General features: G+C 43.4%; 2 protein-coding genes and 2 long non-coding RNA genes across 12 annotated transcripts; 2 read left to right on the plus strand and 2 right to left on the minus strand.

Moving 5' to 3' along the window:
- Positions 1–300: 300 nt before the first annotated feature.
- Positions 301–3,251, plus strand: LOC129598901 (heat shock 70 kDa protein-like). The gene is made up of 2 exons (XM_055496987.1): positions 301–740; positions 816–3,251. Exon 2 carries the CDS (start codon positions 1,880–1,882, stop codon positions 3,140–3,142), a length of 1,263 nt encoding a protein of 420 aa, XP_055352962.1. The 5' UTR covers positions 301–740; positions 816–1,879; the 3' UTR covers positions 3,143–3,251.
- Positions 2,675–7,283, minus strand: LOC129598902 (uncharacterized). Of its 3 annotated transcripts, XR_008691838.1 has the most exons (3): positions 5,713–7,283; positions 5,453–5,635; positions 5,262–5,364 (listed from the first exon to the last, which is right to left on the minus strand). XR_008691838.1 is itself a non-coding variant. In XM_055496989.1 (2 exons), exon 1 carries the CDS (start codon positions 7,179–7,181, stop codon positions 6,336–6,338), a length of 846 nt encoding a protein of 281 aa, XP_055352964.1. In that variant the 5' UTR covers positions 7,182–7,283; the 3' UTR covers positions 2,675–2,737; positions 5,842–6,335. The 3 variants fall into 3 exon arrangements, 2 of the variants coding, with proteins under 2 accessions (XP_055352964.1, XP_055352963.1); XM_055496989.1 differs by lacking the exons at positions 5,262–5,364; positions 5,453–5,635 and adding an exon at positions 2,675–2,737 and having other exon boundaries at positions 5,842–7,283; XM_055496988.1 differs by lacking the exon at positions 5,262–5,364 and having other exon boundaries at positions 5,431–5,635.
- A 2,684-nt stretch (positions 7,284–9,967) lies between these two features.
- LOC129598916 (uncharacterized) lies at positions 9,968–11,182 on the minus strand. The gene is made up of 2 exons (XR_008691839.1): positions 10,721–11,182; positions 9,968–10,290 (listed from the first exon to the last, which is right to left on the minus strand). It is a non-coding gene; the product is annotated as an uncharacterized LOC129598916 (long non-coding RNA).
- Positions 11,183–14,402: 3,220 nt separating this feature from the next.
- LOC129598891 (uncharacterized) lies at positions 14,403–17,616 on the plus strand. 7 transcript variants are annotated; one of them, XR_008691832.1, is made up of 4 exons: positions 14,403–16,236; positions 16,302–16,731; positions 17,078–17,116; positions 17,212–17,616. It is a non-coding gene; the product is annotated as an uncharacterized LOC129598891 (long non-coding RNA). The 7 variants fall into 7 exon arrangements; XR_008691833.1 differs by having other exon boundaries at positions 16,302–16,689; XR_008691829.1 differs by having other exon boundaries at positions 16,302–17,116.
- The last annotated feature ends 1,426 nt before the right edge of the window (positions 17,617–19,042 follow it).

Consider the following 19,042-nt stretch of genomic DNA (forward strand, 5'->3'; position numbering starts at 1 on the left):
AATTAGCAACTGTAAGATAGGTTTACGTTAAACTGTACCGCTTTTTGATAAAGAACAGAGTTTTTTTTAATTTTATCTTGCTCTGCTAGAATAAGCAATTGCTGCATTAAGTTACAAACTTTAGTAATAGGTACTGAAAGATCATTCTCGTGCGCTGTGTTCTTCTCCTTCTTTTTATGTACGATACCGGTATTTTTATCTTATCTTGCATTAGCATTTGTAAGATAAATTATGGCGGATTGCGTCGGCCCGCAACGGAAACGGATAAGCATTTCTTTGGTTGTATCTGCCACACTACGCAATTGCTTAGATTTGGGGAAACGGATAACGTGCATACAAGAATATTTCGCCAATCGGATCGTATTAGGAAGAAGACCTAAAGGATCCAGGCGGAAATATTTCGATGGAGGTTCAGTCGGATACTTTCGGAAAATGCTGTCGGTACAGTTTCGGAGAGGAGGATTACATTGGTCGCGGTACTTTTGGTATTGTGTACAGAGCAAGGATAACCGATCCCGGTGACTTTACCGGAAATCACACCGTGGCTGTCAAAATGATCCACCTACACAAAGAATCCGCAGTTTTGTCCTCCAAAGATAATTGGGACAGATGGCGCAACCGGATGCAGTTCCTTCTGACGTTTCAGCAGGAGCATCTCGTGCGTTACCATCAAGTGAGTATCGCACGATCATCGGCGTTCGGCGGAGTGTCTGTCAAGCTGATGATGGATTATTACGCTGGTATGTATGAATCACTGGCTATACCAGAAAGTTTTTACTTCGTTAAGCTGTGTAACTGTTTTTTATGACTTACAGATGGAGACCTTGCCAATCTGCTAAAAACCAAAAGCTTCCGGATCTATCAACGGCCATTCTTAACGCCATTGAAATAGCGCAAGGAGTCAGTTATCTCCACGTGAATAACATCATTCACGGCGACATCAAACCAGGAAATGTGCTGGTCCACCGAGTCGGTAATCACAACAGACTGGTACTCGGGGATTTGGATGATCTAGTTCAGATGCAGCAGAGTGTCACCTGCTCGTGTGACATTCGCAATATCCGAGGGACTCTTCGCTATATGTCACCGGAACTTTTGAAGAAGCAGGCAGAATCTGGGATGTGTTATACTAGAGATAGTGAACAACGCTGTAGGAAATAATAGCCGAAGATTACACCGAGCTTCGGGAGTAGTACAGGATACCGATACGATTCCGGATACACGGTACGCTAATCTGATATTGGAAGGCTACGCGCCATTGATAGCACTTTCCGTGCCGGTAGAAATAGCAAAATGTATCTCCTCTTGCTTTGCTGCACCAAATTCTCGAATCTCATCATCTGAACTCCGGCAAAAATTAATGAATCTGAAAAAAGCGAATGAACTGCCAGAAAAAGCGATCGACACCCTCGCTATAGCAGTGTTGTTGTCTACCGCGATGGTCGACTGGAAACAATTTTTGAGCCACTCCAAAAGGAGCCAGTAATACCAAACTGTGTAGCGTTCGATGAAAGCAGCATATATGGAACAAATATTCTATACGGTCAAGAAGCAGTGGATTGTCTGGAAATCAATCCAAAAAATTGCATCTACAATCTCCGATGTATGATTGGACGGCGATTCGACCACGATATCGTGACAAAACAAAAAAATCTTGTGCTCTACAATGTGGTAAACGAAGACGGGAGTCCAAGGATCCAGATAAGTGAAAATGGAGGAAGTATAATTTACTCGGTGGAAGAAACAACTTCCCTCTTCCTGCGCTACTTTATGCATCTTGCCGGGGATAAACAAACTTTGCACGATCGCCAAATGAAAAGCGCTGTGATAACTGTTCCAGCGTATTTTAATATCGCGCAACGTCGGGCCAGCGGCGACCATGGCGGGAATAGAAAAGGTGCGGCTGTTAGATGAGCCAATCGCAGCCGTTATACCGTATATAAGGAGTTTCTCTCGCGGGAAACGATTTGTCTTAGTACTAGATTTTGATAGCCAACAACTAGCGGTCTCTATCGTGAAAGTCGATATATCTGGCGCGCAACTTACACGTATCGGATTACATTCATCGCTGTTCACGAGCTTTTTAGGAGAAAAATGTATCGACGAGCGGATTTTCGAGCATTTATTTGGAATAATCCAGGATGTCTACAGCGTCAAGTTAACTGGAAACAGAACGGCGGAACGATGCTTGGCATCCGCATGCAAGCAGATAAACGGAGACGATCGCCACATCATCGAAATTCCTCGTCTGCTTGGTGGAAACGCTTTTTCTATGAGCGTCTCACAGTCGATGCTGAAAAGCTTATGCATAGATCTATTCCATAAAATCGTCACACCGATCGAAAAAGTGCTGGTAAAAGCCAGTTTAACTGCGAGCGATGTGGTGGATGTTGTTATGGTGGGATGTGGGCGGTTTGTTCCACAAATCACAGATGTCCTAACGGAGTTCTTCCCTATCGTAAAGATACATGCAGCTGTTGATCCAACGATCGCCATTGCGGAAGGAGCTGCTCTATTGGCATCCAATCTGTTGGATAGAACTGGCGAACGCATTGAAATAAACCAGCGGCTGCCATATACGCTTACAGCACATGTCAGTGGTAGCGCCCCGATTCCGGTGATAAAGAAATGGAGTCGTTTGCCGGTCGAAAACCAAATAGTGTTCACAGCGTCAGTCGGTAATCAGCGCTTTATTGACATTGATGTCTTTGAGGGAGAGAACAGCATAAAGAACTTCCTGAGCACATACAAGTTTTTCAATATAACACCGTTTACGGAAAGTCTTCCACTTCTGACTGCACACTTTACAATCGATGCTGACAAAGTGCTGACAGTCACCGCAGCGGATGGCGAGGGAGAAGAACGCCCAGTATTCAGATCCGACAGCCTGAACTTCCTCGACCGGGGTTGGGAAATGTTCGACGAGCAGAGAGCGAAGGAAGCTAAAGATGCTCTAGAAAAAGCCCTGGACAGTGCCCAGCATTATGTGGCGTATGATGATCACACGCGCGGTGTACGATTACAAACGCTTAGTTCGTGGTTTTATAGAACCCGAGATTCGGTGCAGCCAGTAAAAATTATGACAGATGGTCTCGTGTGTTGCAAACTATTTTGGCATGATATTGTTGGATACAAGAAATGAAGTCGTCTGCGCCTCCGCATTTCTTGTTGTCCTCAGCCGGTCTAGATTAGTGTATTGATAAATTTTTAAATTTCCGAAGCGAAATCTTACGCCCTTAACGGGCAGTGTCCACTAAAAGCGGTGGTAGTTTGGTCAGTCAGTCACCTACCGGGCAGTGTGCACTAAATAGCAATGGTAGTAGTGTTGGGCTCTTAGCACGGTCGCTTCCTGTTCAATGGGGAGTAATGGCAAGTATCAATTTCTTATAACCCAACTGTGACGTTTCGTGAACAAATCCATAAAAGTTTTAAAAGAGAGTGCGCCGCCTGATCAAGCTTCTTGCAATAAAACTTCCGACGATTGGTCGTGACTCGTGAGCGAAAGTTCAGCTAATGAAAGGTTTTGAGTTGTTCGATTGAGAAACGTCGTGTAACTCAAACGTCGCTCAACGCGTAAAACATAGCGGGTAATACAGTCATTATTTGTAAATTGTAATTACTAATTTTGCACAGCCGCATTCTACCAAGTTAACAGAACATTCAGAACAGAACTTTTGTCATCCATTTTCAGAACTTTTGTCATCGAATTTCGGATCAAAAGATTTCTGATTAGCTTAATATTTTCGACGTTTCCCCGAAATGTTCTACATGAAACTTTTTTATGTTTGCGAATTTTTTTATGTTCGAAAACGGGAGGTGCAATTTGCCGGCTAAGACCTTATATCTGACTTCTTTAAGGTTGTTTATTTTCAAACTTAATCAGACCTGTGCAGCTATTTTTAGCTATTTAGCGAAGCGCGAGTTATTTTAGAGCTATCGAGTTATAACTTAACTCTGTAGCGTAGCTACAAAGCGTAACTTTAGCGTAGCTCGCCTACAATTTACCGATATTTTACATTATAGCGTAGCTCGAAAATAGCTCGAGAATAGCTCAAAACTGATTTTTCCTGTAAAAATAGCGTAACTCATAGCGCAACTCGCGCGGTCGCTTTAGCTCTTAACTCTAGCGCGGGGTGAATTTTCCATAGCTGCACAGGTCTGATCCATTCTTATTGTTAAGAACAGTACGTCTGTACAAAGAAATTACTGTTGCTACGCTGAAATATATAGTTAAAGTACAGATACATCCATACTATGGATGTATCTGTACTTTAACTATATATGGCAGACCCGGATTGTTCAGGTGATTTGTTTGGTCGCTCTAATGCAATTTTTTAAAAAACGAACACTGTCTGGCCGCGTTTTAGAACATGGGCTTTCCGGTGGTAGCAGTGGTTTTTGTGGATTTCGGGCAGCGGTGGCGCCGGTAGGAGGAACCGGCTAGCCGCGGCCGGGGACAGTGGGTAGTAGGGCCCCGGGGGGGGGGGGTGCAACACCGCCGTGGACGCCGGGACGGGGTATCCGGGACGGGGTATCCGGGACGCTGGGCGTTCAACGACATGGAGGCCTAGGCAAACGCTGATTGGACGTCCCGGTGTAGAGCGCCAAGGGCGGCGGGTAGTTCTGGTTGGCGTAGCTCAGCGCCGGGTCGGGCAGGGAGCGGTATTCCCACTGCGGAGCGGCGAAGCTGTAGTAATAATTCGGGAAGCCACTGTTGGAAGGGGGCGGGGCGCCGCCGTACTGGGAATACTGGGAGGGGTAGCCGGGTGCGGGGTATGTGCACCGGGATTTTGGTATATTTAGCAAGAACATCAGAATGACATTAGGACGCGCTGATGAGCCTCTTGCGCAGCGGAATGGGCATTAAAGTGGCGGCTGATGGCGTGTGTGCTGCGAATATATCTGTGCCGAGTAGGACGGAATCACAATACACGCTCGATGAATAATGATAATAAAACGTTTGGTTATTTTCACGCAAATACACAAATACACCAGTGGCGCGCGTACGCCTTCTCTTTAGTACAGCTATGGTACTTATTATGCTGTAATATACTTATTATACGTAATATATGCGTAATATATAGGCTGTTGGCGATAGTGCTGCGCAAACCGGATGTGAAGTATCGTATGCAGATGGAGATTGACGTGAGGGTCGGCCGCAACACGCCCATCACGCCGGACTACCGCGACGACTTCCCTTACATAATCCCCGCGTCCTTATATATACATAAAGGTCACCGTTGATACCACGCTGTAGATACACGGAAGCCGTGGTGCTGGAGACGATGCGCATGTTCCCCGGCGGCCCCATCGGCATCCCGCGCTACACGGAAGTGGACACCACCATCGCCGGCTACGCCATCCCTAAAGGTCACTAGCCGGCGTGCTTATATAACGGAGGTCGGAGGTGGAGACCTTTACGGTGTTTTTAAGAATCAGTTTAGTGGCGCACCTGTTTTCGATTCACTATGATCCCAGCCTGCAGGAGGCGCCCCACAAATTCCACCCCGAGCGCTTCATCGTCGACGGGCAGCTGCGCGTCCCCGAGGCCTGCGTGACCTTCAGCGCCGGGAAACGGGCGTGCACCGGGGAGCGGGTGGCGCGCGCCATTCTCTCCCTGACGGTGGCCAATCTCCTACGGCGAGTTAGTGTCAACCCCGCGGACGACGACCTCCAGTCGCTGGACATACAGAGCAACAGCTTCGCCCTCACCATGTCGCAGCGGCCCTTCCAGATGGAGGTGGTGGTGCGCTGTGATACGTTGGATGGACGCTTCCTGCATCGCAGGAGCGCCGTCTGGCCCAGTGAGTACATCCCACCGCGCCGCCTGAGCTCAATGACCTCGGCGGGGAGTGGCGCCACGGTCCTGGTCAACGGAGGAAAGGGAAGCGGATGTCGGATCTGGCGGGCGGGAAGCGGCGCGGGTGTCGTTCCAGGAGGAGGAGAAACATATTCCGGGGCGCCGCAGTCAAGGCGGTTGCACTTCCGATTGAAGGCGGGGTTACGGGTGTACGCAAAGTGAACTGTGAAGTCTCTCCGTATTGTAGTTAATATTTATTAATAACCACACATCAGTACAATCGATACTGAATGATAACTGGTAATAACATCAAGTAAGAAGTATCACAATAACCATCGTTGCTATATGACAATAGGTACAGTCTATATATGTACGTACACTACAACTCGCCCTTCACTTTTTCAGTCGTAAAAGTACAACAACAATCGATAGCATTAAGTACGCTTCTTGGCAACGATGTCCATTCTTGACATAAAGTTCACTCTGTTAGTTCTTTCCAGTACGTACGCCCTTCAGTTTCAATTCACCTTGGCTCTTACAGCACGTCGTACGGATCCCTTTCTACCGTGACGTACTTGTTTCCAATGTTTGAACACATTCGGGCTGTATGTCCTCTTTGACCACAATTGAAGCATTCCTTCTCCTTGAAAAAGCATTCATTAGACGTGTGGTTTGACTTACCACAGCGGAAACATTCATCTTTATCGTGACTCTGATCTCTCTTTCCTTTCATTCCTTTCTTTCCTTTCCATTTTCGGACTTTCTTCACTTCATGATCCGATTCACTTTCAATTCCAATTCCTAATTCCTTTCTCTTCGTTTCATTCTCTTTAGCTTCCTTTAAAGCTTCATTCAGTGTCTTGAAGTCTTTTAGACTCATGACCTTTCTCGTCACTGCATCCTTCATTCCCATTACAAACACAGCAATCAGGCTTTTCTCTTGTTCGTCTTCTGGGAAGTCGCAGTGTTCCACTTTACTCCTGAGTTCGCTGGCAAACTGTACCAGCGTCTCGTCTGCCTTCTGCTTCGCACTGAAGAACTTGATTCGCTGCGCTATCCAAAAGGTCGACTCCTGGTATGCCGCGTCCAGCATTTCATAGAGTTCCTTTATTGGCATTTGCATCGGTTCTTTCGGCTTGCACATTTTGCAAGGAAGTGTGAACGACTTCGGGCACAACGAATCCAGCAGGAATGAAGACTGCATTGCGTCCGGTACTTTCGTTAGAAACAAATGGTTCTTCAGGCGTTTCTTCCAATATGGCCATTCATCACTGTCAGGGTCGAACTGCGTCATCCTCAGCAGTTGTTGTCCCGGTACGCCCACCAGTGTTTCTCCCGTCGCATTTGCACTGTCTCTCGTTTGGCTTTGGCTCAGCGGCATTCCACTTTCTTCCGCACTCCAGCCTTCACTTTGCCACTACTTTCCTCTCTCTCCAATCAATATGAGTCCGATTAACTATCTTCACGCCATTGTGAAGTCTCTCCGTATTGTAGTTAATATTTATTAATAACCACACATCAGTGCAATCGATACTGAATGATAACTGGTAATAGACAATTTGGGCACTCTTCGACCGTAGCATTGGCCATAGCCATATCCTTTGGTCTTGGACCAATTGTCGGTCCGAATCGTCTTTAGCTACGGTTTCAAAGCTACGGCACGGTCAATGCAGAGCGGGCATTGACCGTAGAAAAGACAAACTACGGTCATCCTCTTTCTCCCTCTGCCTTCGCAGCTGAATACAACTGCCTACGGGGAGCCAAAATCAGAAATGTTCAAAAAAGTATGCAGATTTTTCTGGGATGTTTAACAATGTTAACAGTAATTGTTTTCTATTTTTAAAATGACTTTAAAACGAACCATCAGAAGATCATGAAATTTCTATTTGTAGCGCATCAACTCAACTCCCTGTAAAAATCGCATCGTGCCTCGCTTCCGATCTGGCACGAATTTCAAAATTCAAAATACCCGCTTTTTATGTAATTTCGACAAACTTCAACATAGATTTGCAAGATTACAGTCCGTGCTACACCTTTATTCTCCATAAGGAAAGGATTTTTATTGTTAACAATAAAAATAACTTATCCTTATCCAGCAGTAAAAGACCCTGACTGGCGTAGAAGTTTCGCGTGTCTCCAGTTTGGCAGTTTGCATGGCGCAGATAGATTAATGCTGTGATGAATGCATTTAATCAAGTTGGTCAGAGAAGCAAAACGATTCGAGACTAAGATGAAAATAAAGCTGCAACAATACTGAAATCACAGTTTTGGACCAGAGAGTTTTGAAGTTGTGGTTTTCAAGTTTCAGTTGACTTTTCTTCGGTTGACAAAGTAGACACTGGGCAGTTTTTGCTTTTCCAGTACGGCTGTACGAGTGCACAATATCAGATATTAAATTTTCTTAAAAAAATCTCCTACCACACTTTCCATCAAAGGCTTTTTCTGAATACACCGTTGGATTCACCGTAAAATTCTAAACAAAATAGTTGAGGAAGATTTTTGAATTTCGCTTTCTCCCTAAAATCAACTGCACGGGCGGTCGCACCTAGGACACCCGAGATTTTGGGGTATTGCCCCCTGAGCGCTGGGGAATTGGAGTGACTCGTATGGGCGACCGCCCGTGCAGTTGATTTTAAGGGGAAAGCGAAATTCAAAAATCTTCCTCAACTATTTTGTTTAGAATTTTACGGTGAATCCAACGGTGTATTCAGAAAAATTTCTGATGGAAAGTGTGGGGGGAGTTCTTTGAAAATTTAACCGGGATCTCGATACGGGCCTGCAGTGCCCTGCACAGTATTGATACCAGTATTGCTATTGCTTTCTCCAACGCCGGAGTTTGGGCAGCCAAGTAACCGGGCTGCAGTGCGTTTGGCCATAGCCGTGAGCACTGCTATTGCTAATGCTACTGTCAATGCTGGCGCTTGCCCAAATTCGCTAATAACATCAAGTAAGAAGTATCACAATAACCATCGTTGCTATACGACAATAGGTACAGTCTATATATGTACGTACACTACATGAACCTATCGCGTTTATTTATGCATGGGTTAATGCGTTTACAGCTTAGGACTAAGAAGACCCATAACCCCATACCCAGATATCCGTACGCATGTGGCAAGTGCACTTGTACGATAAGCGGATATTTTAGCTGAGTCGTACAGCGCACTGCGCCGGCATGCGTTAGGAATGCTGTGGGTGGGATTATGGTCTCTTATGTTTTATTCTCATGTTTTCTTAGCTATGGTTAATGCTGCGACACTTTGTTTAAGATTTTAAAATAATATTATACTGAATAGTGCCATTGAGTAGTTTTAAAATGTATCGTTAGTACGAGTATATATCGACGTATGCCCTTATTCAATAAAAGATTATGGATAATTATCGGAATGGATTAATAAACATAAAACAAGTGAAACGACGTGAATTAAATTGGATTAAAAGGGTTACTGAACTGGAGGAGCCTTCACCTATATACTATCGTATGCGCTACATACATATACAACGCATACGAGGATATCTATAGAAATATTTAAATAAGTAATTGAATACGTTTAGAAATGTATAAATCCGTATATGTAGGTATGAAAAATATTGTATCATTATATAATTACCTGCATAATTATATAGTGCGTACGTACAACGTATATGGGTAATATAATAATAACTATATACATATAGAAATTTAAATATCTGTTTGAATAATAATTACTTATTAAATGCGTATTATGCGCATTTTAATGCTATAAATTCGTATATATGACTTTATATTATATACGACTCGACTTTATATTACGTAATTTAGGATTAAACACGTACGTACGCATCTTCATATTATTTTCATAACCTTACTCCCAGTGCTAATCTGTAACCCGAACAGGGGTTGTTTGGGCCTGTCAAACTCCCCTGTTCGGGACCAGAAACCAAGTCCGAGGTGCCATTGTGCGGGCCAGAGAGCTCAGGCCTACCGGCAAACGGGCGGAAGGCCTATTTGTAGACCCACTCTGAGCAAGTTCTGGTTCCGCCTGGGCCTATCTAAACACGATATGCAACGGCGTTCGGGCCCAGTCCAAACATTAAATTTATTTAGAATTTCAGTTGCTTTTTTATTTTGTATTTTACTTAAATCCAGCGCTTTACATGACTTAGAAGCTTTATTATTAAGTGACATAATAGGCTTTATTAATATTTATTGTAGCGCATCACATGCACTGATCACAAGTCTGCATTAATCACGGCATAAACATGGAAAAACAGGATGCACAGCGGTTATATGTACATTCATTTCTCAATATTTCGGCTCAATAATTTCGTAGTTAACATTCGCATCAGCTTTGCTCGAAGGCACATCCGACTTGATGGCATACAACTTCTCTCCTAAGTTCTTCTCCTCGGAAATATTTCGCAGCTTCAGTGGGTTCATGCGCGTGCTGGCAGCGGGCAGGCGTTCGGGAAAAATTTTCATCGGAAAGGGAGAATTTATGCGCAAGATCCTGAAATTAAATATTATATTTATTAGTCCACTTATTAGTAATAAAATAATGGTTTTATAATAATAAAATAATGATAATAATAATAATAATAATGATAACAATAATAATAAAATAATGATGTAATAAAATAATGATTTTATTACCTTTAATCAATAATTTATTGCATTTTGAAATTAATGAAATTGGACTACAAACAATTTGGATTTTCTTCGCAAACGAAAACTTCACACCCACAATTCAATACAGGTTCGACAATAATTAATTATTTAAAACTTAAAACAAGGGTAATAACGTGTCGCATCAGTAAAACTTTAGTAAAAAGAATTCCCAATGCAAATAAAATATACAGTATCTGTGCTGTTTGCATACTGATATTAATACTCAACACAGACAACACTGTATTCGAAGTACTTTTAACGCACGCACGCACCTGCATGGGATCATCTTGTTTTCTAATTTTCTAATATTTCCACATGTTCCGGAACTTCCATGCTTGATCCTAAACCATGGGAGGCTTCGACAAGTTGGATCTTCAGTGGAAAAGAGGTTTTTGACAATCAGTGAACTGACGCAAGTCGAGAGCTGGCAAAACCCACTAACCGTTGCAACAGCAAAGGCTTAACTCACACAATCACAGCGCAAAAACAGCAATCTTAACCATTTCCCAGGAGCAATCGTTATAAGTTTCATATATACAAAAATGCCTTCGTGATTACAACAATTCCGTAAAGCAAAAACAGAGGTCTGAGAAAAATCAAGTTGGGAACTTGGGAGAAGAGCAGTTTATAATTTATTGCTATAAGTTTGCAATTTGCAGAAACAATCACTACCAGCACTAACACGCTACACTGATGTGTAATAAGTACAGTATGGTGCGTCTACACTGCAGCAACGGTAGCACCGCCTCCAAGCGCGGGAAAAGCAAACTACCCCGGCAGGCAGTTCCAGATCGTCCATCAAAATGTTTCAGTACATTGTATTGTAATAATATTTATTTAATTACTTGCTGAATAATTTTGTTGATGTAATTTTGTTAGCTTTTAACTTGGAATTTGTGTAATTATTTATGATTTTCTGGGCCAGAATATTTCAGCACTACGCTGGGCAAGTTCTTCCCACGAATCTGAACCAGATCTGGCCCACAATGCGTTGGCCCGGAAATGCCATTATCCTGGAACAGAAAATGCTCCGGATAGGCCAGAGTGTTTCGTGCCCCGATCGGGCTTGATTTCGTTTCTAGAAATTGCACTGGGCTGTCACCGTGTCACGTATCAAAGGGGCGTTGATGCTGCTCTGCTGTTTAATTAACTGCTCTTTAATTGATCGTGAACTAAACTGATAAAACATTACAAACAACCACAGATCTTATACTGGTGCTGGCATTGTTGCCATGCACCGTTACACCTTCCTTTGTTAAGAAAAATTTTCTTAACAGGCTAAAATTGTGATATGCAAGAATAACCGTACGCATAACAGTACTAGCATTAATATTAGTTTTTATCGTTTCTTCCACGACATCGCGCAATGCCGCCACGAAAAACTCTACAAAAAAATGTGCAGACTTACAAAATAGTAATATTGCATTAAATAATCTTTTTCAAAATTCTGAAAATTCGGCTAGTTGAAATATGTAATTCTCTATTATCTGCCAATAATTCACCGTACTTCCAGTCCATCACCAAAAACAACCTAAATCATTAATTCTGTAATGGTAAGCATTGAATAAAAAGTAATAAGAAGAACATTTTTGAAAAAGGCAGCCGGCGTAGACAACAATGTAAGATTAACGAGAAGATAATTATTCTTTAAAAACGTACAAGGCATAAGAAAAGCAATACAATGATACTTGTATAAAAACAGCACGAAAACAGTAAAGAATATTCGGGGAAAAAGAAACAAAAAAGGCACAAGCCATAAGAAAAATTATATAAAAGTAGTATAGAAATAATTTGAATACCGTAATATTATGTACATTTACAATACTACGTACATACGGACCAGAAGTGGAGATGCACCATCACCGCTTTGCCCACACCGGCTCCGCCCACCTACCAATAACGTCTCCGTTATCGTTAATTCTGGCTAGAAGTTTTTGGGCTTTGTTACTGTTTTCAAATAGTTTATCTAATTTTTGGCCTTTTTTAAAGAAGCGTATTAGCCCTGTAATTATTAAAGACAATGCGGATGCGGTTTCAGGAACTCTACCGGGAACGAATAAAGTTGTTGATAACAGTGATTTTAGTTGTTTTTTTGTCTTATGTGTGCAATACCGGCCGTAGTGATTGATGTGCCTCATGACTGTTGTGTCGCGGTATAAACATCATAAAAGTCAGTTAATTTCTAACAAACAAAGCGTTACATATACGCTTTTCCGATTCAGTGCCCCGGATATGGCATATACTTGTGGATTAATCATGAAGAAATTTTGTAAGGAGTTGGCATTTCTGTGTAAGAAAACCATTCTAATAGAAAAATATGCACAGGTCGCCGGTGGCTAAAATGCCGGTGTTGTGATTCACAACACCGGCATTTTAGCACTTCACACAACTTGTGAAGTTCCGTTACCATGTCATATTACTGCTCAAAGGAAAGTCATACACAGTTAAACGTACAGCTTGAAAAATAATAAATCAAACAGTGCTACGGAAGTGGCTTTGCTAGAGGGATATTAGAAGTCACATTTGGTAACTACGAGTCAAAGGTGGTAAACCGTGGTACGCGGCGCCTTCATCTATAAAAAATAATGGATTACGTAATACATGTTTATAGAACTTAAAAAATAATTTATGTAAAAAATATAAGATTACCATAATATGATATTATATGAAATAAAAATACAGCGAAACCGTACACACTCCGTACAAAAAAATTTGTAGGTAATTCAAAAAACATTTTATTCATGAACCGAATTTTGAGAAATGTTTTTGGGGAGTGTAACACCTAACAACCTGGGTGCCGCACCCTCTGTAGTGTCTATAGTGGAGGCTTTTTAAACACCAGCATTGCGCTTGATATGTAGTTCTTGCGCGCTTGAGCAAGAAATGAATCACCCAGCATTTCAACTGAAGAAAAGCGAGTACGCACATAATCAACATGGACTTAATTTGTGATTAAATCGCAATGTGGCAGCTTAAGTTAATTCAGCAGAATATGGCGCGCGCAAATGCTAATGTGCTGTATATTTTATACAATGTGCATCAGTCATGTGTCTAAAAACATTAATTTCAATGTCAGTGCCATATAGCGCGCAAAGGCATTCAGCTCAATGTTCTTTAAGACAAAAGTAAATTGGTTTCAATCTTAAAGAGTGACTAAACTCGTTCATGATTTTAATTTAATCTACCTTAATTCAATTTAATCACAATCAGAGCAGGTAGCCCGTATCCGGCTAGGTTGACAGTCTAGCACGGGATTTTAAACGTGGGTGATACAAATATACCGGTGTACATCAGTACATGTATATGCTCATTTGCGTGTCACTACCGGAAACGCTTAGCAGGCCACTACGCGCACTAATATTCTACACATGTATTAATTTTCGTACACTTTTGCTTTTGCAGATACTTTGCCATACATATGGCGACCTTGACGGTAGCCGGTAGCGGATGTTCTTGAATAATTGGCAGCAGCGAGCCAGTTCACAAAGGGCGCTGTGTTCTATGAATTGTATTTTTTACTCGTACTAGACCGTGGACGGATATGAGAACAGTGCGGTAGCAGTACGACGTTGATATTGCACTGTGTAATTATATATTATTATCTATAAGCGTTTGTTATGTCTGTGGGCGAATTGGATCTTGTAGTGTTATGCACTGTATGCAGCCAGTTACAAGTAAGAACAAGCAGCTGTCAAGTAAGAACTGGAGACTGTAGCCACGTAAGAAGCCATAGCTTAACAGCAATTATGTCATTTACAATAAAATAATTATCATGACAGTACAGTAATTTGGAATTTTAATTACTTGTTACGAATCATTTAAAACCCGTGCTGTCAGTCACAAACCTGTTTTGATGGTGAGCAATACAAAAGTACCCAAGTTATTTGCCTGCGGTGCTTTACTTACAACAAAACTCGCACACAATCGATATATTTCAACATTTTGCAACATTCGTATACCGGCATCGTCCGTAAGGACTTGATTAAGACCAACACCGTTTTCCCAGTATACCGGCATGAACAGCCGGGAAGTACGATCCCGTGTTGCCGTTTTTACTTCAACAGCGCTGGTGTAGTTGTTTACCTGCTTACACCGTTTCCTTCGGAAGTGGAGCGGCATCCTTCCCTGCGCTATCCGCTGCACTGCAAGCTGCCGGTACATGTGGCGTATATTGTTGAAGGTTAACAAGCGAGTAATCGTTAGTTTACGGGGTCATTGGTTGATGCTGCGTGCAACGGGGAAACACGCGCGTCGACTGTGTACGGCATTTTAGATTTGATTTAGTTTAAATTCAAACACGTTGTTTATTTTTTATTCGTAACATTAATCGTTATGGCTTTTAATCTTCAACCACAAAAGTTGTCTTCTACCGGCTTCTGAAAATATTTGAACTGTGCAACGATCTCTTAATATACAGCTATATGGTACACGAATAAATATTTTATAGCTATATTAAAGAACAGAAACAAGGAATTTCAAATTACAAAATTAGTAGAGCATGCAGCTGTCGCCCGTGCAGCAGTTCCGTGCCAGCAGCCCACACACGTGCGGATTCCAAAAGGTCACCTAGCATCTGAGCATCTATGCACTTCCTGAGACCGCATCCGCTTGACTTGTGAACTATTTCACCGTGACGCTCCCGATCCGAGTTCCGACCGAGCCGGGGAACACCTACGCTTACGTCGGCTGGGGAGCATTACCCACATGGAGAAACGCACTGACCCCGCTCACTGCACACTGGAGATACGCCGTGATTCGCCGTTTGGCGGAACTTGGTACTTCCATGGCCTTGCCTAGCGGATCCCGGGTCTCGTCCTCGGTATCCGCAGCGGCCCGCATCCCACCCAGCAAGGTGCCCTACAAAGGGAAACGGGTCTTCCATTGGGTTAGCTTCAGCCTGGCGACGCGTCACTGCTGTCGCCGCTGCAGGATTAATTCATCTAACTGAGACCAAGCAGCTGTACTCGGCGTCCAGCGACGCTCATTCACTGGTGTTCAGGCGACGCAGATCCCACAAATTCCTCGATCCCGCGTCACCCAGCACGGATACGGCCGACGGAAACTCCACGAGCGGCTCCGTCTACCCGGGCCAACCATTCCACCGGATACTAGGGGCACTATCTACACAGTTTTCTCAGACAATAGCAATAACGCCCGTTCGAATTGGGCTTGCTACGTCTCCGCCACTGCAGGCACCAGCGACACGGAAGTCTGCAAGTCTGTTCGCTAAGTACGTAATATTATGAGTCGGCATTAATGTACTGTTATACGAGTATAATAATATGAGTTATTGACAATTCTTTTTCTTCCGGCCCCGGAAGCATATTGCAAAAATTACTTTGCGGAAAACCTACAGGATATCATCTGATCGATGATTATGTGATACGATGTGGAACCATTTGATTGGTTGATAGGTCTGACTGATTTGAAGCTGGCGCTTTTTCCTATATAAGCGAATATCCCAACAAAGAACATGCACAACCTAATTTGCAGCACTCTACCTTTTCATCATTTTTTCATTCTTTTTTTGTTCCCACACCACCGAATCAATCATGCCAGCGCTGGTAGCCCTGGTACATCTCGTTATATAATAAGATGTACCAAGGCTACCAGCGCTACTATATATGGTGATTATCTCAGCGATAATCGGCCCGATCGAAATCTGTTTCTTAACCATTTGATGATGTTGGTACCAACTACAGTACCAACATCATCAAATGGGTAAGAAACAGATTTCGATCCGGCCGAAAGCATTAGAAGGAGAAATTCCGCAGGATAAAACGAAAAGGTAAGTTGACACCTATCCGTTAAATCTCACGGGGTTTCATTCGCCACAGTTTTCTGATTTTCTAGAATATAGATCCTGCACCGGGCCACCGCCACCGTCGCCATTCACCGCAGTGACCTTGCTCTTCCACAATTCGCTTCCCTTGCCCGCTCCATAATAACTCAAGGCGCCGGCCGACTGATAACAACTTAACGGGTCACTTTTTTATCCGGCTCGGCATGGCATCCTGGATAACACTTATGCATTGCTCCGACTACGAATCATCCATATTTCTACCACTGTCTTATATGGGCTCTCCTTAGCTCACTCTCCCATATCTGGGCTCCCGGCTAGTTAGCAGTACCCGTCAAATTAAATTTATCAAATTTATAGCAGAACCCTTTTCTATTTCTTTCAACCGGATTTACCAGAAAACCTTCGTTGAACTCAAAGATGACGACAGTGGAAGCAGAGGTGTGACTTCACCGGTGGAACAAATTGATTAGTGACAGAAGGGTAGATATGGCAATCAGACAATGGTTTAAAGAATACGAGGGAATGTCAGTAGCGCACCTAGATAATCCCTTGTATTGCCGTCACCCGCCTGGAGTGTGACGTTACGGCACTACATATAGCTAAATCTGGCGCGGTACATACGCACCATGTACAGCCACAACGTCATACTCCAGCCGGCTGACGGCAGCAAGTACAGGGATAATCTAGGTGCGCTACTGACATCCCCTCGTATGTAGAAATGTAAACGTGTAAGGCGTTGAATTTTGGATTCAGCGATAGGGAGTGACATTACGATACCGAATAACTTGAACAAAAGTCTCATAAAACACATTCTTCGTGAACACAGAATCCGAAAGCCGATGTTCTATTGGCGGTGAGACCGGCGGTGAGTGTTCCAACTTTTCGGTCAGGGCTATAGAAAATTCGGCTCAGAAGTTCTTTCATCGCTGTATGTACCGACAATCGACAGGATTTTTGCAGTACCGTCACTTCTGTGCAAAGCTGCGTCGCACCACATCGTTCAAGACTTTAGTCCAGCACCAACATTTAAGGTCGATGCGTTTGAAAAGATTTTGAACCCGGCTTGTGTGTTTGCGGGTATATTGATATTGCGTATATTGCTATACATGATCTTTACATAATTTGTGGTCTATTTAATTGTCTGATTGTAAGACATCCTGAATGTATTATCCCAGCCAATAGTTTTCTTTTGGTCTTTAACGTGCGAAGGCTTAGCTTTCCACGGGTTATGCATGCGCATGTCCCATGGACTGAAAACTTTGTAAATATGCTTTTATCGTTGTCGAAAAGTTGCATACTGCATGTTCCTTATTGATTGTGTCTGAAGCCTAGAGAGGGCGTCAAGCGCTGTTACAAGGACATTAAACTCCATTAAATTATTATGTGGGCCATGAACACAATATGTCTATTTCGTACACGTCCGTCAGACTGACCACTGCATCCATCCGACTATTTATCGGGAGCTCTGGCACCCCATATAAACGTTTTGTTAAAGCCAGTTTAATTCACTTGTCTAGTTATACCGATATGTCCGCGTATTGATATTTATCGCACCCGAGCACAGCACACACTACGTAACTGTTACAGCGGCAACTGGACATTGCTGCTACTTGCTACGTCACACTTTACTGCAGAAAAACCCATCACCTAATAACATTTAACATTTTTGTTGGCAGTTAGACAGGGCTACTGTGCTCAGGACGTACAGGGGAGCCCCCCGGCGCCCGGTAATCACACGTGCGCCAGGGCTGAAAAAATTTGTGCCCGCTATGCCGGTTGAATGTGTAAACTGAAAAATCTTTCTGTAAAAGTTCAGCAAGTTTTTAAAAAACAATAATGAGTTCACACGCTATTCAGTCAAAGCCTTGACCTTTAAATCGTTAAAGCCGCGATAAAAGCCAGAACCTGTACCTATCAATCCATTCAAAATCGAAATCAAGGGCGGCATACTGCAAAATAAGGAAAACAAATCAGCTCCACTTCTTGCCATTTACCAAGAACGTTTCCTTACCATCCTACGCGTCGGCGAACAGTTGACACACAGCCACCCTATTTTGTTTGACTTGATTACAGGATCACAGATATGTACTATCTCTTCAAAAACACATCTCTGCAGCGCCTGTAGCATGTCGGCCGCCCCTGGACGGCGCTGCGCGATCTGGTTGGATTCGTTCAAAAACTTGTCAAACTTTTCCTGTTTATACAGCTGCGAGTCGAGCTCGCTCTGCAGGCTGCTTTGTAGATACACAATTAGGACATTTTTAGGATGAAAGTGACCGGAAATGACGCAAAAAACTTTCACCTTGGCAAGGTTGGCTAGGAAGATCATGACCGCGTTGGAGGAATCTTTGCGCACTATCTCGAAGTAGGAGCGAATCAGCCGCTCGATCACCTCGCATTCGCGCCGCTCCTGCGGCAACTACTTAATTGCCAGCCACAGTAGCCAGCGACTGTCAACACAGCAATATGTGTCCACTTGCTTATCTGCAAATTGTTACCGATTTTTAATGAACACCCGCACTAGTGTAGCAGTGCAGAGTAAGACTACGAGAGAGTTATGGTAACCACCACCTTTCAACATTTTCTCATACGAATGCGACTGGAAGCAGCACAAACCTGGAGTATCAGGTGACTTGGTGGCGCCGAAATTGACGCTGAAGTTGCACCACAAAGCCGCCGCTTCAGCCGAGTCGACCGCCGGCTAAATCACAGCCAGCTGGAGCCCTCAGCCGGCCAACGGTCCGCTTTGGCTTGCAAAACCCTCAGCCGGCTGGCCAATCGCCGACTCTCG

This window comes from Paramacrobiotus metropolitanus, unplaced genomic scaffold, assembly GCF_019649055.1.
Source record: "Paramacrobiotus metropolitanus isolate TYO unplaced genomic scaffold, Prichtersi_v1.0 Parri_scaffold0000132, whole genome shotgun sequence".
Classification (NCBI taxonomy): Eukaryota; Metazoa; Tardigrada; class Eutardigrada; order Parachela; family Macrobiotidae; genus Paramacrobiotus; species Paramacrobiotus metropolitanus.